Source organism: Acipenser ruthenus, chromosome 27 (genome assembly GCF_902713425.1).
Source record: "Acipenser ruthenus chromosome 27, fAciRut3.2 maternal haplotype, whole genome shotgun sequence".
NCBI classification, from domain to species: domain Eukaryota; kingdom Metazoa; phylum Chordata; class Actinopteri; order Acipenseriformes; family Acipenseridae; genus Acipenser; species Acipenser ruthenus.
Window position 1 is genome coordinate 18339310 of NC_081215.1, and position 18444 is coordinate 18357753.

Here is an 18444-nt window from a genome sequence, read left to right on the forward strand (position 1 = left end):
TTGTAATAGGTAAGCTTCAGTAACATGTCTGAACTATTCTGTAAATGTATTTGATTGTAAAAGACAAATGTGTTTTGTAATAAAATGTCACTTTTCACTTTAACACCAAACAGCACACTAGGACTATTCCCACAGATGCGTTAACTGCTACTGTATATATGACCACTGTTGATCTCACAGCATATTGTCAGCTAGAGTAACTAACCTGTAGTTTATTCAAGATAACCTGGATGTTTATTTAGCCAGTCCAGGTAGCATATTATCCATTTATAGTAATGATATGCTTAAATGAGTTTAATTTCCATTATTTTGTGTATGGTTCTCTTTCAGTTCTCAATGCTCTTGTCCACTCCAGCTTGATATACAGTATGAACAGTCTTGCCATATTTGCAGATTTGGACATGCAGTGTGTGGACATGCAATATGTCACACAAACTACTGTCCTAAATAAAGAGTCTGACACTTCCTGCAGGGAGTGTTCTGATAACCTGAAAGAGAAGCAGCCAGGGGGTGTGTGTGGAGACACTGACCAGACCCCCACACCTTTCAACAGTTTAAAAACAAGTGAGCTTTTTAAAACTATTACTCTTTGGGAGCAATGGTAGTTTAATAAGAGGATTTAAGTTCAGCTATCTTGGTGAGTTTTTTAAATCTCTTGTAGCTCTTGTGCCCTGTTTTGTTTTTGTAACTCCAGGTCTCTTACCTTGGCGCTGTGGTAAATGCTGACAGAGTTCTCCGGGTTGATGCTCTGAGTGCAGATGATCTCGCAGTGCCTCTGGAGCGCCTCCAACTGGAAGAGACTGGCTGCAGACAACAGCTAAGAGGAGGAGAACAGGTTCTGTACTATTAGTTTATGTAGGAACAGACGTCAACAATTGATTCAACTTTTTTATTCCCTAATGTTTACATTCTAAGGTTGAATTGAGGAAAAAATAAACCCAGCATGCTTCGTAACATAGTAAACAGTTCTCGCTCCTTTTCTCTTATCACATGATCTTCCGGATCTGAGGATCTTGGGTAATGTAGTCGTTTTGTTATATATACTAAAGTCCCCCTTTGTAACAGCCTTTTCGTGAAGAACATAAACAATCATAAATGAGTTGCAACACAGGTTACAGACTGTCCTTGAGGTATCCATCCATTCTCTAATGGCACTGATACTTTTGTATGTCTCATGGGGTTACAAATGCTGATGCCAGTCAAATATAGAAAACTGGGATTTCTATACAGATTTAATGCCTCAAGCCTGCCCTAGGCTGGATGGATCAGCTCTTGTCCGGCTAGAAGCAGTTATGTTTTCATGCCTCAATCCTGCCTTGGATTGGAAGGACCATGGTAGTGCCCTGCTGGTAAAACCAATGGAGGCACTGTCCACTAGCAGGGAAGGAAGAAAGTGTAAAATATCTCTGTAGAAATGACATTCTAAGCTGGAAATGAAGTTGTTGTTTTTTGTTCTTACCTCCAGCACATCAGAAACAGGGATCACCAGCGACTCTGTGCAGCCACAGTACAGGTACTCCATCATCATCTGAAACAGAAGAGCAGGGAGGAGTTGAGAAGCAATGTAAGAGAACTACCATACAACCCAGGGATCATGTACAAAGATCTCTCCTGAAGAAAACAGAGGCGGTAATCGTTGGGGAATGATCCCTTATACCCTTGGGACAACTGGAATGCCTTGCGGGCTCATCATGTTGATGGAGTGCTGTAAGTGATATACCATTGTAATCCCTTAACTTCCGTTGTTGGCAGTCGTATGTTCAGAATCAAGCAACAATAATATCTTCAAAATCGGCAAAACCTGCATCTAAATACAGATTAACAACTGTTTCCAGTTAGTTACAGTGCTTTTTTTAAGAGCAGTCTGCTGAATTGCAAACAGACTGTTGCCAATACGCAGGGGGCAATGCTGTTAGTATTGGAAACAGATGAAGGTGGGTGAAGGGTTTTACGCATGTAGGCCCCCAGGAGGATGTACTATACCTGGAAGATCTTGTACTTCATGTTGCTGATTTCTATGCTCTTGCTGCGGCCCTGTTTATCTTCAGAATTGCCAACCAGTGCTTTAAACCTGGAACAGATGAATGAAATCAGATTTATATACCCTTTTATTATAGCAAACCTTGATGTATATTCAGCATGTATATCGTTATTTTTAGTTGTTTAAACATTGTATGCATATACGTTTTGTATTATCTATAATATGCAGAGTATTATTGCTTTGTAAATTAGATCTTTGATATCAATGTTTTTATCTGGTTAAATAAATACACATTTAAATGAAAAAAATGTGTGTTTAATTGCTTTTTGGACTTGACTGCTGTATTTTTATTAAATGTGTAATTCTTGTTTATATTGCATATTTCTGGAATGATGTATTTTCCACATTAATAAATAGACATTGCTGGAGAGATCTGCTTACTTGTCGGAGGCAGTGATCAGAAGGACCTTGTGGGCATAAAATGGCTTCCCTTCTATCAAGAACGTTACATCCGACATTTCCGCGTTATTCAGGAAATGGTTGTCTAGGAAAAGGAAATCCAAATAATCAGATATCAGTCCTAACGGCTCTGACTCTCAAATCAGAAACACAGTCTATTGAAAGTGTAGTTGTTTCCTGGTGCTATACTTCATTTTCTACATTTCCTTAAAAGGGAAAGACAGTGGCACTGTTTTTTGATTTTTTATTCAGGAAGCAATCCAATGAAGTTAAATTCGGAATTTAAAGTCCATACTTCCACACAGTGCACAGGTGGAATGCACACATTGCTAGATAATCTATTCAGCTGGGGTTTGAAACAGTCACCATGCCACCTGGACACACCCCATGAATAAAGTAACCCCCCCATCCCAAATCATGCAAGAACAAAAAAGGAAAATGTACCTAATTGCGCTGGAAGCGTTTTCTTGATTTCAGGAATCGTAGGCAGAGGACCTTTGCCATAGCACTGACTAAAGATGGAAGCCAGCTGTTGATTAATTGCATCATTCTGTTCAGGAGGAGGCAAAAAAAAAAAAAAAATGATACAACTGTGTAACCTAGTTCAATTCTTTTAGAAGACCTAGGAATAATGGGTTTTATCAGAGATTATTGGGGGGTACCTTACTGCTCCGGAGGATGGAGAACATGAGAGGCAGGCCCTCGCTGACCAGCTCCTCGCAGTAGTCATCCTCCTTGATGGCAGTGAACTCCCGCAGGAGGGTGAGGGTGACAGGGCCCCGACACTGCAGGTGGGAGGAGCGCAGGGACTCGATCCACGCGTGGAGCTTCCAGGGGAGCCCTGTCATAATACACAGTCACTGACACTCTGCTTGGATACCAGCCAGCACAAACCGCTGCTGTGCTACACAAGACTACTCTCACAAACTTATGCAATATGCATTGCCCTCCAAGTCTTGGGAAGCAGACAGACAGCCAACACAATGTACATATTCCTTTACAAATGGTATCAATAACATTTTGTGTGTCTATAAGAAGCATGGAAACGTAGGTCCTGATAACCTGCATCCACAGCATCTCCAATCAAATGCCCATGCATTGACTCCTCGATAGGTGTCAGTACTGTGAAAAGGTAGATCATCATGACCTTGATTCCAATACCCACGTGGGTCCTGAGATAAAGCTAAATAATGAGAATTGTGTGTATTTATACCTACTCTATACATAGGGGATAAAGCACTAGGATACCATTATGATACCAGTGCGCATTAAGAAAGGCTTGCAGATCACTGCAAGCACATGGGTGCAGTTGTGGCTGCTAGTGCTGCACAAAATGATCAGATTGAGCCCTCCACAGGACTATCATGGGGGCTCACAAATAAGTGAGGGTCATTGGTGTTGATTGGGCTAATTTACCAAAATTAAACATCTGCTTGGATTTGTGATGCTTTTCTTAGACTGGAGAACAAGCAATCCACACAAACCCAAGCAGCTGTTTCTTCACTTGTTTCGTTTGGCATGTTAAATGAGTTCAATCAATACCAATGACCCTCACCTGTGGAGAGCTCAATCTGACTAATCAAATAATCGCTTTGCGGACCTACCGAGCGCGTGCAGCTCCATGGTGACGTCCAGGTAGCCGTGCTCAGCACTGTAGTAGGTGGCTTCCTGCAGGGCCTTCATGCGGGCCTTGCACAGCTTGATCTGTCCCTCACTGGGGCTGACCGGCCGGCACACTGGGGCCTGCTTCCCCTCCACCCCCTCTGCCAGCATCTCCTCCAGAGACAGCACGTCCCCCTTGCCCTGCTGGGGCTGGGACAGCAGCTTCCTCAGGACATTCCTGCCGGGACAGGCACAGAAGCCAGGGGTCAATACAGGGTTACGATAGCGTTTCCGGCAGCTGGTTAACACTGTTTTAGCCATGGATGGAGGTCACATTGAGAAAGTAAGAGGACAAACAAGTCCCACTGGATTTGTTTTAACCACAGAATCCTGTTACCTACAGCTATGGCCAAAAGTTTTAGAATTGCAGGATTGAGACATAATTTAAAAAATAAAACAACCAAATGAAAATATCTATTATTTAACATCATGTAATCAAGAAACTACAAAATGATATTGCAAAAGTCTACTGGAAGGCATAATAGTTGTACAGCATTTCATGTTGGTTTTCAAAATGTCAAAGCGGTATGTAATTCTATATATTAAGGTAACATTATTCAGCAGGTTTCATTCGACTTTATGAAGCAAAATTTATTAATTCTATAGGGTGATGCAAAACTTTTGGTCATAGCTGTATGCTCCACTTTTATTTCCAAAACCATTTTCCTGGGAAGAGGCATTATCTAGGAAACAGGTCAATGTAACAAGCTGAAAGTACTACAGATCAGTGAAAAGTAAGTATTATGGTATTCTACTGTGTCTAAAACACTTTACGTATACTGTTTCTGACACAGCCACGAGGGTGGTTTCAGTAGACGAGCAGTCAGGGCTGGACTTGGTTACCTGTGTCCATGGGCAGCAGCGTGACTAAAACAATTCATGTCCTCGTAAAGTGATGATGTCAGAGCCCTGGTGTCGTGAACTCTGAACAAGGCATCTGCACCACGAGACAGCAGCAGACTCACCAGCTCGTAGTTCCCTGAGGAGGAAGAAAATACAAGACCCTCTTTAAGACGCTGAATAGCTGTGGAATTCACTTTGCGTTATCAGGGTAGGGTCTTGGGGGCTTCTAACAATCTGCAACTATGCTTCATGTTTGCTCCACCCCCTCCCTTCCCCACCACAGTTATGAAGTCGAATACAATAGATCAATACAATAAGTCTTTCAAGGCCTTTGAAGGCAAGCTTTCAAAAAAACAAACAATCATCCATACATAGGATGTATACAAACAGCATAACGAGCATTGCAATCTCTTGAACTAACATGAAGCAGCTGAAATCCTGCACACCTGCTCTGACCAGCTTCGAACCACTGCTTGTCATTGCTGGAGTTTCTGAGAGGGGTGTGTGGGGTGTAACAGGAGATGACGGGGTACCCACCTGCTGCAGAAGCCATCTGGAGTGGGGTTTCTGCATTGCTGTCCTCCCCATTGCTAATGGCCAAACCTTCCACATTGGCCCCAGCATCTAGCAGGAGCTGAGCATGGAAAAAAGAAATTCCCTTCAATTTTGTTTCTTGGGAATCATTTGCCTTAGTAACATTACAATCTGTTATTATAATTATAGAAGGTGAAGCTTACTTTACTGTAACAATCTAACTCGTATCAGCAGCTGTTTGCATTAAACTGCAGTTTTCTCTATAGGTTGTTCTCTTTGTCCTTCTCCACTAGAGAGTGCTGTTGGTAAAGAGGTATTTTCTTCACACAGTTTGTTTACCTGAACCACAGAGATGTGTCCGTGCAGGACTGCGAAGGTCAGGGATACCCAGTGTCGGCTGTCCGGGTGAACCGAGGGGTGCTTCTGAGAGAAACCAGGTACCTGCCATAGACACAATACAATTCACAGTGCAGGCACTTCCATACGAGTGCAGTGCAGCACACTTCAGCAGTGGTCTCTAAATGTAGGGTTTACCACAAAACCCTAAGTAAATATACAATTCAGTTCTGTTCTGTAGTATATTCATATACAAATCTGTTACTGAGTTCCTAAGTGGTTTTACTCAAGTCCATTAAGGTTGAATTGCTGATGAGTACTTACGGCAATGTCTAGGTTTGCTCCAGCATCAATCAGCATCTGCACTAAAGCTTCATCTCCAGATGAACTGGCGTACATCAGCGGGGTCATTCCCTGCAGACACACAGGAGCAGGGAGGTTACTGTTATTGTACAATATGCCAGCAGCTTCACATGGCACAGCTTCTGCTCCCAGTATATCACACACTGTACTATAACTGGAGGCCAGCTCAAGCTCAAGCACTTTCAAACCTCACAAAAAAAAGGTTTTAAATTTTGGTAAAGCAATGCGTTTAAATTGTTCTGGAGGGATAAATGACCCTTCATCAATGATTACTGCCTGCAATTCCTTCAGGGAAGTTAAAGGTGAAACACTTTTGCTCCTAATGAAAGATCAATAATTTGTGCAGCCTTTGATACAAAAAGCACAGCTCATGTATATAAAATAATAAATGTGAAGCCTGCTATTTGCATAACCCACATGATCCTGCCAGTTAGCCTACAGTACTTCATAGAACTTGCATACAAGTACCATAGTACTATCCTTTTTCTGGTACTTACATAAGTACATAATGAGTACTTACTGACATTTAAAATAAAGTATTACACAAATCGGTTCTTCATGGGAGGGATTGCCCATCTACACACAACAGCATGCTCCATGTCCCAGGCATTTCCTTTGTCTAGATCCTCCACATAGATCCTCCACACCTATCACTGTAATACCCACTGAACCCTACCTGGTCGTCCATTGTATTGACCCCATCGGGCCCCAACATCTCGATAGCCTGGTTGATCAGGTCGGTCCTCCCACTGTTGAGCATGCGGAAGCCCAGGTCCTGCTGGAACTTGTCCGTTGCTGCCTTGGCGTCGAGGCGTCTGAAGGAGGTGAAGCAGCACTCAGGCCTGGGGAGAGGGGGGGGGGGTGTTTAGTGAGGACAGGGGGAGAAAGAGGGGGGTGTCGGGTCAGGACAAGGGGAGAGATAGAGGGGGGTGTCGGGTCAGGTCCGGACTGGAGGGGAGTTGAGGGAGAAGCGCATGCCACCATAATAATAATAATTCTTTCAGCACTAACCCTAGATTTCAATTTTAAAAATGGAGCTGTTTTTCTTACACTGGTTTTGAAAAAATACCTGATCATGCGGCAAATGAAGTGTAATGATAATGCTGCATAAAATACCCCACATGTTTATCAGAGCTGTACCTAATAAAATAAACAGTAATAGTATTTCCACCCCACCCCCCCACCCCCCCGTTCGTACTTAAGCTGTCGGGGCTCACAGTCCAGCCCGGGAAGCAGCAGCCGCGCGGTCTGCCTGACGTCATCGCTGTCCAGCAGGAGGCTGCGCCGGTGCTCTGCGTGCACGAGGGCCACGCGCATCCACTCCATCAGTGGAGGCAGCAGGAGAAAAGGCCTGCGGGGAGAGGTGAGGAAATCAAATAACACAGTGCGGGACAGAAAGAGAGGGGCTAATTAAATTAGCACTGGGAGGCAAAGCGACTCGCTGGGTTAGGCATCAAATTTGTCTCTGGTTACAAGTGCAATAGTTTTGGGGAACTCAAGTTAACTCTCAGTGGAGGCAGTACGCATTACAAAATCACAGCTTAAAGCAGTCTAGGCAGGCAGACTCAAAAGGAAAGGCTTAAGATATTATTATTATTTTTTATAATAGTACTCATTTTTTTTAAAGATTATTAATAGATACAGGGAACAAAGAGAAAATGACTGATGATTACCAGTAATTCCTGTTAATTATTGGACAGTTAACATTAAAACCATGACCAAGTGCAGCTGTAAACAAGAATGCCTCTGCTAAGCATTATCTGTAGGCATCTGTGGGACAGAGGTGTGTGGGAGCTTAGCAAAAGCAATAACCTCACAAGTTGTGAGTTGGCAGGATGATAGTGTCTAAAACAACAGCTGTACTTGGGACCTCAGAACAAGATGTAGCTTCCTTAATGAGCTATCAATGGACCTTTTCATCCTTGTTAGATTGCAACTTAAATTTCAGGAGCTGATAATGCAGTTGTCAACATACAACATACTTCTGCCAAAGTTGTTAGAAATATGCTGGCAGTAATTTTAAAACAAATGTGGCTGTGCTCTCATGGTTTCCTGCAGTACGAGGGACCAAAAGCTCCTGACTGTCCTTTAAACAAGGGAATGGAGACACAATGAAAGCTATCACATATTCTCAGCTTATCTCAAGCTGGTGAACATGTGTGGCAGGAAAGGCAATGAGAGCTGAACAAAAATAGTCTGTCTTCAGAGAGCTACTAACTAACAGTGCACCTTGTCTCACTAATAAGTAAGACAAGTGAGCCTCCCAGTCTCTTAGCACTAGGCCACACAGCTGCCCAGTTCCCTGATCTCTAACCTCTGTGCCACATTGTTTTCCAAGCCTGGTTAATGGAGAGGCCACAGGTTTCATTTAAGCCTGTTATTAGAATGTAACCGAGTTATCTCTCATAGGAAGTGAATTCCAATCTGTCTTTGTTATCGATTGCAGCTTGTCCTCTTACTCCCCTTAACCCCACTGTAACTATTCAGTTTTAAAAGAGAATGGATTGTTTCGCTAATCAGATAGGAGTGTCGTTTCCTGGGAAAATGAAAGGTGCAGATTTATTTCTCCATGTCATACTTTCAGAGAAAGCAGAGAGGGTTGGGGGGTGACAGAGACTGGAAAACAATACAGACTAATAATTGTTAGCACAGCCTCCCATAAAAACATCAAAAGAGCCGCCTTTAAATTAGAGCCAGCTCGTATATTTTTGTTCCGGGCTGTTTTTTATTTCCTGTTTATTTGATGTTAACAATGAACATTTTTTAAAAGTTGAATCATATATTTTAGGCCAGCTTTCTGTGCTATATGATGAAATTATCCTTAAAAAGGACACCAAAAGAATGCATTCAGAATGCAGGAAAAGGAGCCCTATTTGCAAAGGAATAACAGCACTACAGTGTAATTAGTCTGTAGAGGTGCAGCAATCTAATCCATGCCTAGCCCTAGGCATCTGGTTGTGTCACGGCAGTGTACACCCCTGCAAAGCTGCTTCCTTTAACTACCTCTTGATTATTCCCCAGGGGTCAATAGGCATATTAGCCTTTACTGTGCCCCAGGCTAACTCAGTCACTGGGGTTCCTGCTGGTGGTCAGTCTGCAGCAATACTGCCAGACACTGCTATTCACTGTTTCAGGCTCTAAACAGAGGAATTTACAGCACAGCGTGACTATAGAATCAGGTAAAAAAGGCGGCATTAGCCAAAAGGTTTGTCTGCTTTTGAGGTAGATATTCCAAGTGTTTGCTCCTGTATTTAACTGCTTTTGAAAGGAGAAGAAACCATTTTTAATTTGTATAAAACTAGAACCAAAAACAACAATATAATTCAGGGGGTGTATTGTGTATGCTGACAGATCTAAATACCAACATAAACAATTTAGGGCCAAAAGTTATGAAAATCAAACATCAAGTAGTGTAGGGGAATCTCTTTTATGTATTTGTTTCTGTCAGTAAAAATATGAAAAAACTCAGGAAGGTTCATACTGTATATGATTAATTAAAATGATGAGCTAGTTTCTGGTTTGATCAGTTGAATAGGTATTAAGCAAACAACTTGAGACTGTTTGAAAGACTTTACCAGCTTTGTAACAATAATCTACATTTTAAGGTCATTAAAGAGCAGTGCAAAAGCTTAGAAAATCTGGTATTTTTGTTTCTCATGGTTTTACCTCAGAGATTCTGAAGCTACGGAAGACTAGGTCTGTAGGCCTTAAAGTGTGGGTTTGCAATAACAGGACTCTGGTTCATCATTCTCATCAGCCTCTCCCTTTGCAGGGTTTGCTGTACCTCTCCTTGTTGAGGGCCATTCTGGGGGGGTCGAGGTTGGGGTTCTCCATGGACTCCATCTGGGGGCTGCGCAGGAAGTAGTAGAGGGTGTGCAGGGCGTCGGGGGACCAGGACACAGGCTGCTGACGACAGTGTCGAGCCGGGCTCAGGCCAGGTCGCACCGCACTCAGCCTCTGCATGTGGTGCATCGCCCGGGAGACAAGGTCACCTGAGAGACAAGGAGACACCAACGGGAGAGTCAACACCCACATCCCAGAAACACAGAGGCAGAGTGGAGAGCGGTCTTGGCGAAAAGTACCTTCTCAAATGCTGGGATATTGTTATACTAACAACAACAAAGAAAAAAAAAAATTGTGTTTCTTTCATATACAGTGGTTTTGAATAGGGATAGCAAGACAAAACGTATTTTGGTCAACTTAACAATTTATCAGTCAGTCATTTAGATCAGTCTAAATGAGGTGGTCAGTCAGGAGGAGGGGGTGGGAGACTTCATTCACACTGAAACCAATTACTTTACGGTTAATTTTTAACCAAATAGCTTAAAATAGCGGAGAGAAGAGAGTCTCTGTGTCTTTTTAAACTCCCTTCACATCAATGGAGGGATTCTAAAGGGCCTCTCTGTGTCCAGTAAAGTCTTCCACGAGGCACTTCACCGGTGCTAGAGCAATGGATCCAATAACCAGCTCTGCTCCAAAACTCAGGTGCTCCGAGATGAGTCTGGAATTCAAATCCCCCCCCCCGACCAACGACCCCCGACCCCCGACCCCCGACCCACCTCATTATCGCTGCCAAAAAAACCTTAGGCCTGGAAAGTGAATGAGGGAACCCATTGACTCACACGTCCTGTGAGGCTTGCCAATGCCACAAGCTGGGATAAGAAGGAGGAGTGCTGGGGTAGAAAATAAAGCTGGTTTATAAACACTCCCTTGTGCGGGGGTACAAGAACAGGAGTGTTAAGCCAACCCGAAAGGAAAAGTTCTCCCCTCTCGTGGTATGGGTTGGAAAGTAAACAAACCGCTGTGAGCTGCTAAAGAGTCTCTGGGTTGATTCTAGCTGGTAGTAAGGGGGCGCGCAGCCTCTCGTCTCTGGGTTGATTCTAGCTGGTAGTAAGGGGGCGCGCAGCCTCTCGTCTCTGGGTTGGTTCTAGCTGGTAGTAAGGGGGCGCGCAGCCTCTCATCTCTGGGTTGATTCTAGCTGGTAGTAAGGGGGCGCGGAGCATCTCGTCTCTGGGTTGAGCCTAGCTCGTAGTAAGGGGGCGCGCAGCCTCTCGTCTCTGGGTTGATTCTAGCTGGTAGTAAGGGCGCGCAGCATCTCGTCTCTGGGTTGATTCTAGCTGGTAGTAAGGGCGCGCAGTCTCTTGTCTCTGGGTTGATTCTAGCTGGTAGTAAGGGGGCGCCCAGCCTCTTGTCTCTGGGTTGATTCTAGCTGGTAGTAAGGGCGCGCAGCCTCTCGTCTCTGGGTTGATTCTAGCTGGTAGTAAGGGCGCGCAGTCTCTTGTCTCTGGGTTGATTCTAGCTGGTAGTAAGGGGGCGCCCAGCCTCTCGTCTCTGGGTTGATTCTAGCTGGTAGTAAGGGGGCGAGCAGCCTCTCGTCTCTGGGTTGATTCTAGCTGGTAGTAAGGGGGCGCGCAGCCTCTCGTCTCTGGGTTGATTCTAGCTGGTAGTAAGGGGGCGCGCAGCCTCTTGTCTCTGGGTTGATTCTAGCTGGTAGTAAGGGGGCGCGCAGCCTCTCATCTCTGGGTTGATTCTAGCCTGTAGTAAGGGCGCGCAGTCTCTCATCTCTGGGTTGATTCTAGCTGGTAGTAAGGGGGCGCCCAGCCTCTTGTCTCTGGGTTGATTATAGCTGGTAGTAAGGGGGCGCGTAGCATCTCGTCTCTGTGTTGATTCTAGCTGGTAGTAAGGGGGCGCGCAGCCTCTCGTCTCTGGGTTGGTTCTAGCTGGTAGTAAGGGGGCGCGCAGCATCTCGTCTCTTGGTTGATTCTAGCTGGTAGTAAGTGGGCACGCAGCCTCTCGTCTCTGGGTTGATTCTAGCTGATAGTAAGGGGGCACGCAGCCTCTCGTCTCTGGGTTGATTATAGCTGGTAGTAAGGGGGCGCGTAGCATCTCGTCTCTGTGTTGATTCTAGCTGGTAGTAAGGGGGCGCGCAGCCTCTCGTCTCTGGGTTGGTTCTAGCTGGTAGTAAGCGAGCGCGCAGCCTCTCGTCTCTGGGTTGATTCTAGCTGGTAGTAAGGGGGCACGCAGCCTCTCGTCTCTGGGTTGATTCTAGCTGGTAGTAAGGGGGCACGCAGCCTCTCGTCTCTGGGTTGATTCTAGCTGGTAGTAAGGGGGCACGCAGCATCTCGTCTCTGGGTTGAGCCTAGCTCGTAGTAAGGGGGCGCGCAGCCTCTCGTCTCTGGGTTGATTCTAGCTGGTAGTAAGGGGGCGCGCAGCCTCTCATCTCTGGGTTGATTCTAGCTGGTAGTAAGGGGGCGCGCAGCCTCTCATCTCTGGGTTGATTCTAGCTGGTAGTAAGGGGGCACGGAGCCTCTTGTCTCTGCGTTGATTCTAGCTGGTAGTAAGGGTGTGCTGTCTCTCATCTCTGGGTTGATTCTAGCTGGTAGTAAGGGGGCGTGCATCCTCTCGTCTCTGGGTTGATTCTAGCTGGTAGTAAGGGGGCGCGCAGCCTCTCATCTCTGGGTTGATTCTAGCTGGTAGTAAGGGGGCACGGAGCCTCTCGTCTCTGGGTTGATTCTAGCTGGTAGTAAGGGTAGTAACCACTGTTCCTGTAATTAAACCCTGTCTTATATTTTTACTCTTAAAATGTATTTAAAATTACAATCTTAATATGGGATATTTAGCTTGAATAAAGGTGCATGTTCAACACTTCAATAAGAGAAAATAGAAAATCCAGAGCTTGCTTCCTAACATACAGCTCTCATAGCATATGTAATAAACTGGTCTTGCATTAAGTACTGTTCATTAGGGATGCAAGTCGGTTATGATTGGGGTTGGTTTTTTTTGTTTTTTTATCAGCTGTTTTTAACATTGAACAGGTTGAAAACCAAAATGAAAGTATAAAACCGGACTGAATTTGTGCAGCCAAGAGAATGGGACATACCATAATTACACACATTGTTTTTTTTAACTCTGACAAATAAGCTGAATATGGTGTTACTGCATCACACATACAAATATATTATACATCTAGACACAATGTAGAATGAATAAAAAACTATTAAGAGACATTCAACTTTTGTATTTATTATTTTCCGCAGGCTGTTGTTAGTGGCAAATCATGTTTAAATGATGTTTGAGCAGAACTACAGCTCATGCAGGTTTTTCGAAATGTATTAAATCAACAAGCGACTGAGATGTATGGGTCTTCTAATTTAAAATGTCATTAAGATTTATGTGAGGAAAAAATTTAAGCTGGAACTCAGGCCAGCTGCCAAACCCCCCAAAATATATGCAAAGTTCTTGTTTAGTATGCTGGTTTATTATAGCCCTTTGCTGTGATACACATTCCATGGATAAGGCCCTTACACTTGAATTAAATCAATATGCCGATAGAATGCAGCAACGACGTAATCTAATTCCAATACATGCACAGTAAATGAAGCTACCTTAATTAAAAACAAACTGACCTGCTCACAGGAGCATCTAATTAAAGGATCTTCCAGATATTTACACTCAGACTCCAAGCTGTAGGCTACAAGGCCCCTTTGAATCCAGGTGCTTGGTAAACATGGTCTTCCTCAAATTACTATCAAGCATCCCTTTTGCTTGTTTTGCAGCTTCACCCAGTTTACTATTTATCCAGTTTCACAACGGTTTGGGACCTCAACTAAGATTTAATTTTCTTCCATTACTTTTGCATTTGGCTGTTTTAGTCAACAGATATTATTTAGTAGAAACATGTACTGTACAGACAAATTGCAACAACACTGATATTTTTGTTTAAATCTCTAGGCTTAACAAGTGTAAAAAATATCAAAGCAGTGGTTTTATTTTACAGGGTTTTTTCATTATTGTATTCTATGCCTGTCTGCCTGTCCGTGTGTCTGTCTGTCTGCCTGTCTGTTGGTGTGCCCGTCTGTCTGTGCGCAGACTCACTGAGCTCAGAGATGCTGCCCACGCAGGTGGCGAGGAGAGCCTGCTCCAGGGTGCGCAGCTCCAGCTGAGCGTAGGCGTCCTCGCGGCTGTCTGGGCTTGAAGAGCCCTCTGTGTAGGGGCTGAAGTGTGCAGGCAGGGACAGCACGCCTAGAGAGACAAGAACAGCAGCAGGATGTTACAGCAGGTAAGGGGGAGATCAGGGATTTTACTATATATAATATACCAAAAAAAATGTTTATAGCAATGTTAGAATACATAAAAGTCTTAATTATTATGAAAAAGATTTCCAACTATACCGAAATGCTTTTCATTTTGTTTAATTGCACCTTTTTACAAGACAATTTTCACTTCTTGATTCAGCAGTAGCCTTAAACAGTTTCCCATTTTGAAGCATCAAGTATTCTCCTATTGTTACGTTCTGGGTTTCACCTATATAGCAAAAACAGATAGCCCACTTTGATTTAAGCTATTAGTGACTTAAATGGCAGGCCTTTGCTGTGGATAGTGCTATGGCAAAAGTTAACAACCCGCTGTTGTAAAGTTCTGTTTGGGTGTATTTATAAAACATTGCACCATGTTTTTATTTTGGTAAATAAAACGCAATGCCAGCAGCCAATCCCAAAATGCACCAAATTGTTTAGAGCTGATGTAAGTGAAAGATCAATGGCACACATACTGAGCTTTCAGCTATCAACAATAAAAAATAATTACAGTCAATCTGCTTCTACCTCAAAGTGCCCATATTTCACTCAAGTCTTTTGTTATAATTAAGGCTGTAACTCCCTGTGATTGTCAGATAGGCGTTCTGTGGCTCCTAAATGCAGACAAGAATTACGGGAAGCCTCCTTTTTGCTGAACCCTTAATAATGGAACTCACCACCCTTTTCTGTTGAAACCTCAAGTAAATATTACTAAATTAGAAAAGACTCTTTATGCAGTGTCTTTATACATCCTGCTGTGGCTGTTTTTCAAATTAAGTTTTGCTGTTTTGTTTCGGTGTCTGGATTAAAATAAGGGCAGAGTATAAAACATTACAAAGCTTATTACAAGAGCTGATGTGGAATATTTCCAGCCACAGTAAATCTCTTTTGTAATGGCTGTATGCCCAGCATATCTCTCAATGTAAAAGAGGTGTATCACACAGACAGGCAGCAACAAAGATGCCAAATATCGGATACAAAAAGACACCTGAGACAACACACTGTGTTACTCTTGGACAGGTCAGTCTCCAAAAAGTTTGAGAAAGTGTTTCCTGGTGAAATAATTCAAAATATAAAAGGAGTGAGCTGAGTTTCGCAGTATTTAGTCTCAAGGGACAATTAGACTCCAGCGAAGTGAAGCCGGCCTGGCTAATCCCAGCCACCGAGATGTGTGCTACTGTACTCAAGATAATGACAGTCTCTCTGGGAGCAGACTGTGCTACAGTACCCAGGATAATGACAGTCTCTCTGGGAGCAGACTGGCATTTCCTCAGCCGTCAATTGATCCGGGGAATACAGTGGCGATTTTCCGTTCATTAGCCTTCTAAGCAGATCTGTGAAGGTCATCCCCAATTAAAGCTCTGCCCAAGGTTTTCAAAGGGAAGGAACGCTGCTTCAGGGTTGATCTGATCAGCCTATACCCCGCCTGGATAAACCACAGCTGAATTTCAGCGCATTTTACAAATACATCACACATGAAATGAGTTTGCCTCAGCCCCCACACATAAAAAAGGACTTCATAATAAGCCAATGATTTTATTATGATCGTGAAGCCTGGAGTATTTAACTGGAGACTGAAGTCCATTATTTATCCAGAGAAAGTGTTCATTGAAGTTCTAACTGAATCTAACTCTGTCCACTAAAGAAATTACAAAACCACATTTCCATTGGCCACTGGGACTGACTTGAAAGCGATTTGAAACCAGACTTGTTAATTTCCATCAGCAGCAGATCGAGATCAATTAGCTTTCTTCCAGGCACAGTTTGGATTGCAGGCTGGAAGAACTTGACCCCATCAATACGAAGTGATGGTAAAAGCTACCTAATAAGTGCCAGATGAAAAGAACACAAGAGAGGCTGGCTGAGGGAAATATATGGAAGGATATTCAAAAACACATACAGTTAATCTTTGACCCAGTTTGATATTGGAACAAGATGAGATTAAGTTACAGAAGCTTTCACGGTGCAGACAGAAATGTGGCATAATAGGGGCATCCAAAATGGAGGACAACAATATAGTTCCTTGAGAAACTTCTCAAAGTGGTTAATAAGAGGGCAGGAGAATGGGGTTTTAAACCTTTGGGAGCACAACGGTTTGGAAATGATAATCAGAAGCCAGGCCTGGTCTCCTTGAAGGGGGGTCAGATTGCTGTGTACAAGCAGGTAGTCCTGGTCTGTAGGGTTGAAGGCCATTAGAAGAGGCATGCAAGGCAAGGAGGTTAATTGAAGATAGACCTCACGCATTGAGGGACACAAAAGGATACGAAAACTGTTTATCCACATTCGAATAGGAGAATTCATGTTTTGGAAGTCTTTTGCAAATAATTTTTTTAGTGTTCTTGTTTTTGCAAATGTTCCTAGTTGTTACCGTAAATATGAGTATTTTTTTACCATCAACAGGAATCCTCAGATAGGTGCTGCTGCAAATATTGTACTGAAATCAAGCTTAGAAAAGAATAATTGGTCTCCACCCCTTTCCTGTAAAAGACAGAGTACAGAAAGATCATTGGTGGGCCTTGGCGTAGATCGATACAGTAATGGGAAGTATCTGAATGCTGTCCGTTGGCAGTGCTGGTAGGAATGTGATTGTGTCTCAGGGGGTTGGAGTACGAGTGGAGAGTGCAGTTCTGATGCCTTCCTCAGCACTGCAGCTCAGACACTATCACCAGCACTATTGAGTGTTTTTATAGCTGCGGATGCAGACATAGTTAAACTGATTTTACATACGGTTGAGTGATGAAATACCTCTATTATGAGCTCCAAGATAAATGACCTTAATAGAGAGCCTAATTATTATCACTTAAAGGGGTACTGCTGCATGTACAGCGGCCATTTGTTTGTTCTTGCAGTTCTTACACCAGCTGTCCTACACTTGGACAAGATGATAGGAGTGCAGTAAGTATTACTAATATTAGTATTTTTTTTTTTTTTACTGAAACCAGTAATTCAACTAGCATGACTCTCTCCATGTAAACGAATCCCGATTCACTGTATTTACCAGAACGCTCAGGCTGGCTCCTTTAACAGCAATGCAGCAAACTGAAAACACACTGCTACAATTAATAACACATTGACTTTGAGAGCTTTCTGATGACGCAGGAATGAGCCTTGAGCCTTCCTTTAACTGTTACTTCACAGTGCCTTCTACTCCTTTAGCACATTTGCAATAGTAATAATACTAAAAGAACCACGTATTGATAAACAAACGTTTCAACCAATGCTGTCTTCTTCAAACTGTCTTGAAAGATGTGTTCGAACTGAAGGAGGTAGGTTTTTGTTAAAAGAAGACCACGTTTTTGCCATAGCAGTTGCTTACTTCGAGTATGCTTAGTCATAGGCTAACCAAACTGGAGCCACTGCCTTGCTGAATCAAGTAGACAAATAAACAAACACAAAATAGCCCTAGTTAATTAGCTTCACTGAACTGAACCTCCCTCAAAATCCCAGAAGTCTGTTGGAAAAATTGTTATTTTCTTTCTTTCACACAGTCGTTGCAAACAAGATAATTACAAGCTGCTTTGCTCCACCATCCAGTTCAGTATACACATCTCCTCAATGTAAGTTTAATACTACTGACATTCTTCCTCAGTTAAGACTTCTGTATCTCCTACTTTATCAGGCTGCATATTCTGTTTGTTTAATCTTGCTGAATTACCCTTTTCTGGCGAATTCTTCAGTATTTCAATTTCCCTACACCTAAAATGAGGAGAGGACACCCTTGAATATACTAGGGTCTCATTTGTAAGTATGTTTAGAGGCAAAGAGGAATAAAACCGATGTAATGGAATAAAATCGCCAATTCAGTGGATATATCATGCTGGAAAACCATAGAGTACCGTACAAGAATGCATTAAAAAAAACTGTAAAATACTGTTCATACAGCTCCCCATGGACTGCACTCTGACCAAATTCCAGTATGACTAAGAGGGTCTTTAGTGCTGTGAATTAATTAACAGCATTCTTTCTGCAACATATCAGTGTACGAGCAGCATTAAGCAAGTTAAAAACTATATATATATATATTTTTTTATTATTATTATTTTTTTCCTATGGACTGGATTTACGAAGCATTTCCTACAAGGAAAAATGAAAAAAAAAAGATGCTAGTTCTGTAACATGACCAGGTTGTTTGCTTGCTACATAATGAAATGTCCAAACCTTAGTAAATCTATCCCAGTGTCTCTGGCATTG

General features: G+C 43.0%; 1 protein-coding gene across 1 annotated transcript in view; it reads right to left on the reverse strand.

Moving 5' to 3' along the window:
• The window catches only part of LOC117432141 (ankyrin repeat and BTB/POZ domain-containing protein 2-like), a 41913-nt gene that overhangs the window by 1418 nt on the left and 22051 nt on the right, over positions 1-18444 (reverse strand). The window contains exons 2-16 of the mRNA XM_034053661.3: positions 14054-14200; positions 9963-10170; positions 7377-7529; positions 6855-7020; positions 6140-6229; positions 5819-5920; positions 5483-5579; positions 4946-5081; positions 4045-4280; positions 3103-3281; positions 2885-2990; positions 2423-2525; positions 1984-2071; positions 1460-1528; positions 704-817 (exon numbers count right to left, since the gene is read on the reverse strand). Coding sequence (XP_033909552.3) covers positions 704-817; positions 1460-1528; positions 1984-2071; positions 2423-2525; positions 2885-2990; positions 3103-3281; positions 4045-4280; positions 4946-5081; positions 5483-5579; positions 5819-5920; positions 6140-6229; positions 6855-7020; positions 7377-7529; positions 9963-10170; positions 14054-14200 — 1994 coding nt within the window. The remainder of the gene's footprint in view (positions 1-703; positions 818-1459; positions 1529-1983; positions 2072-2422; positions 2526-2884; positions 2991-3102; positions 3282-4044; positions 4281-4945; positions 5082-5482; positions 5580-5818; positions 5921-6139; positions 6230-6854; positions 7021-7376; positions 7530-9962; positions 10171-14053; positions 14201-18444) is intronic.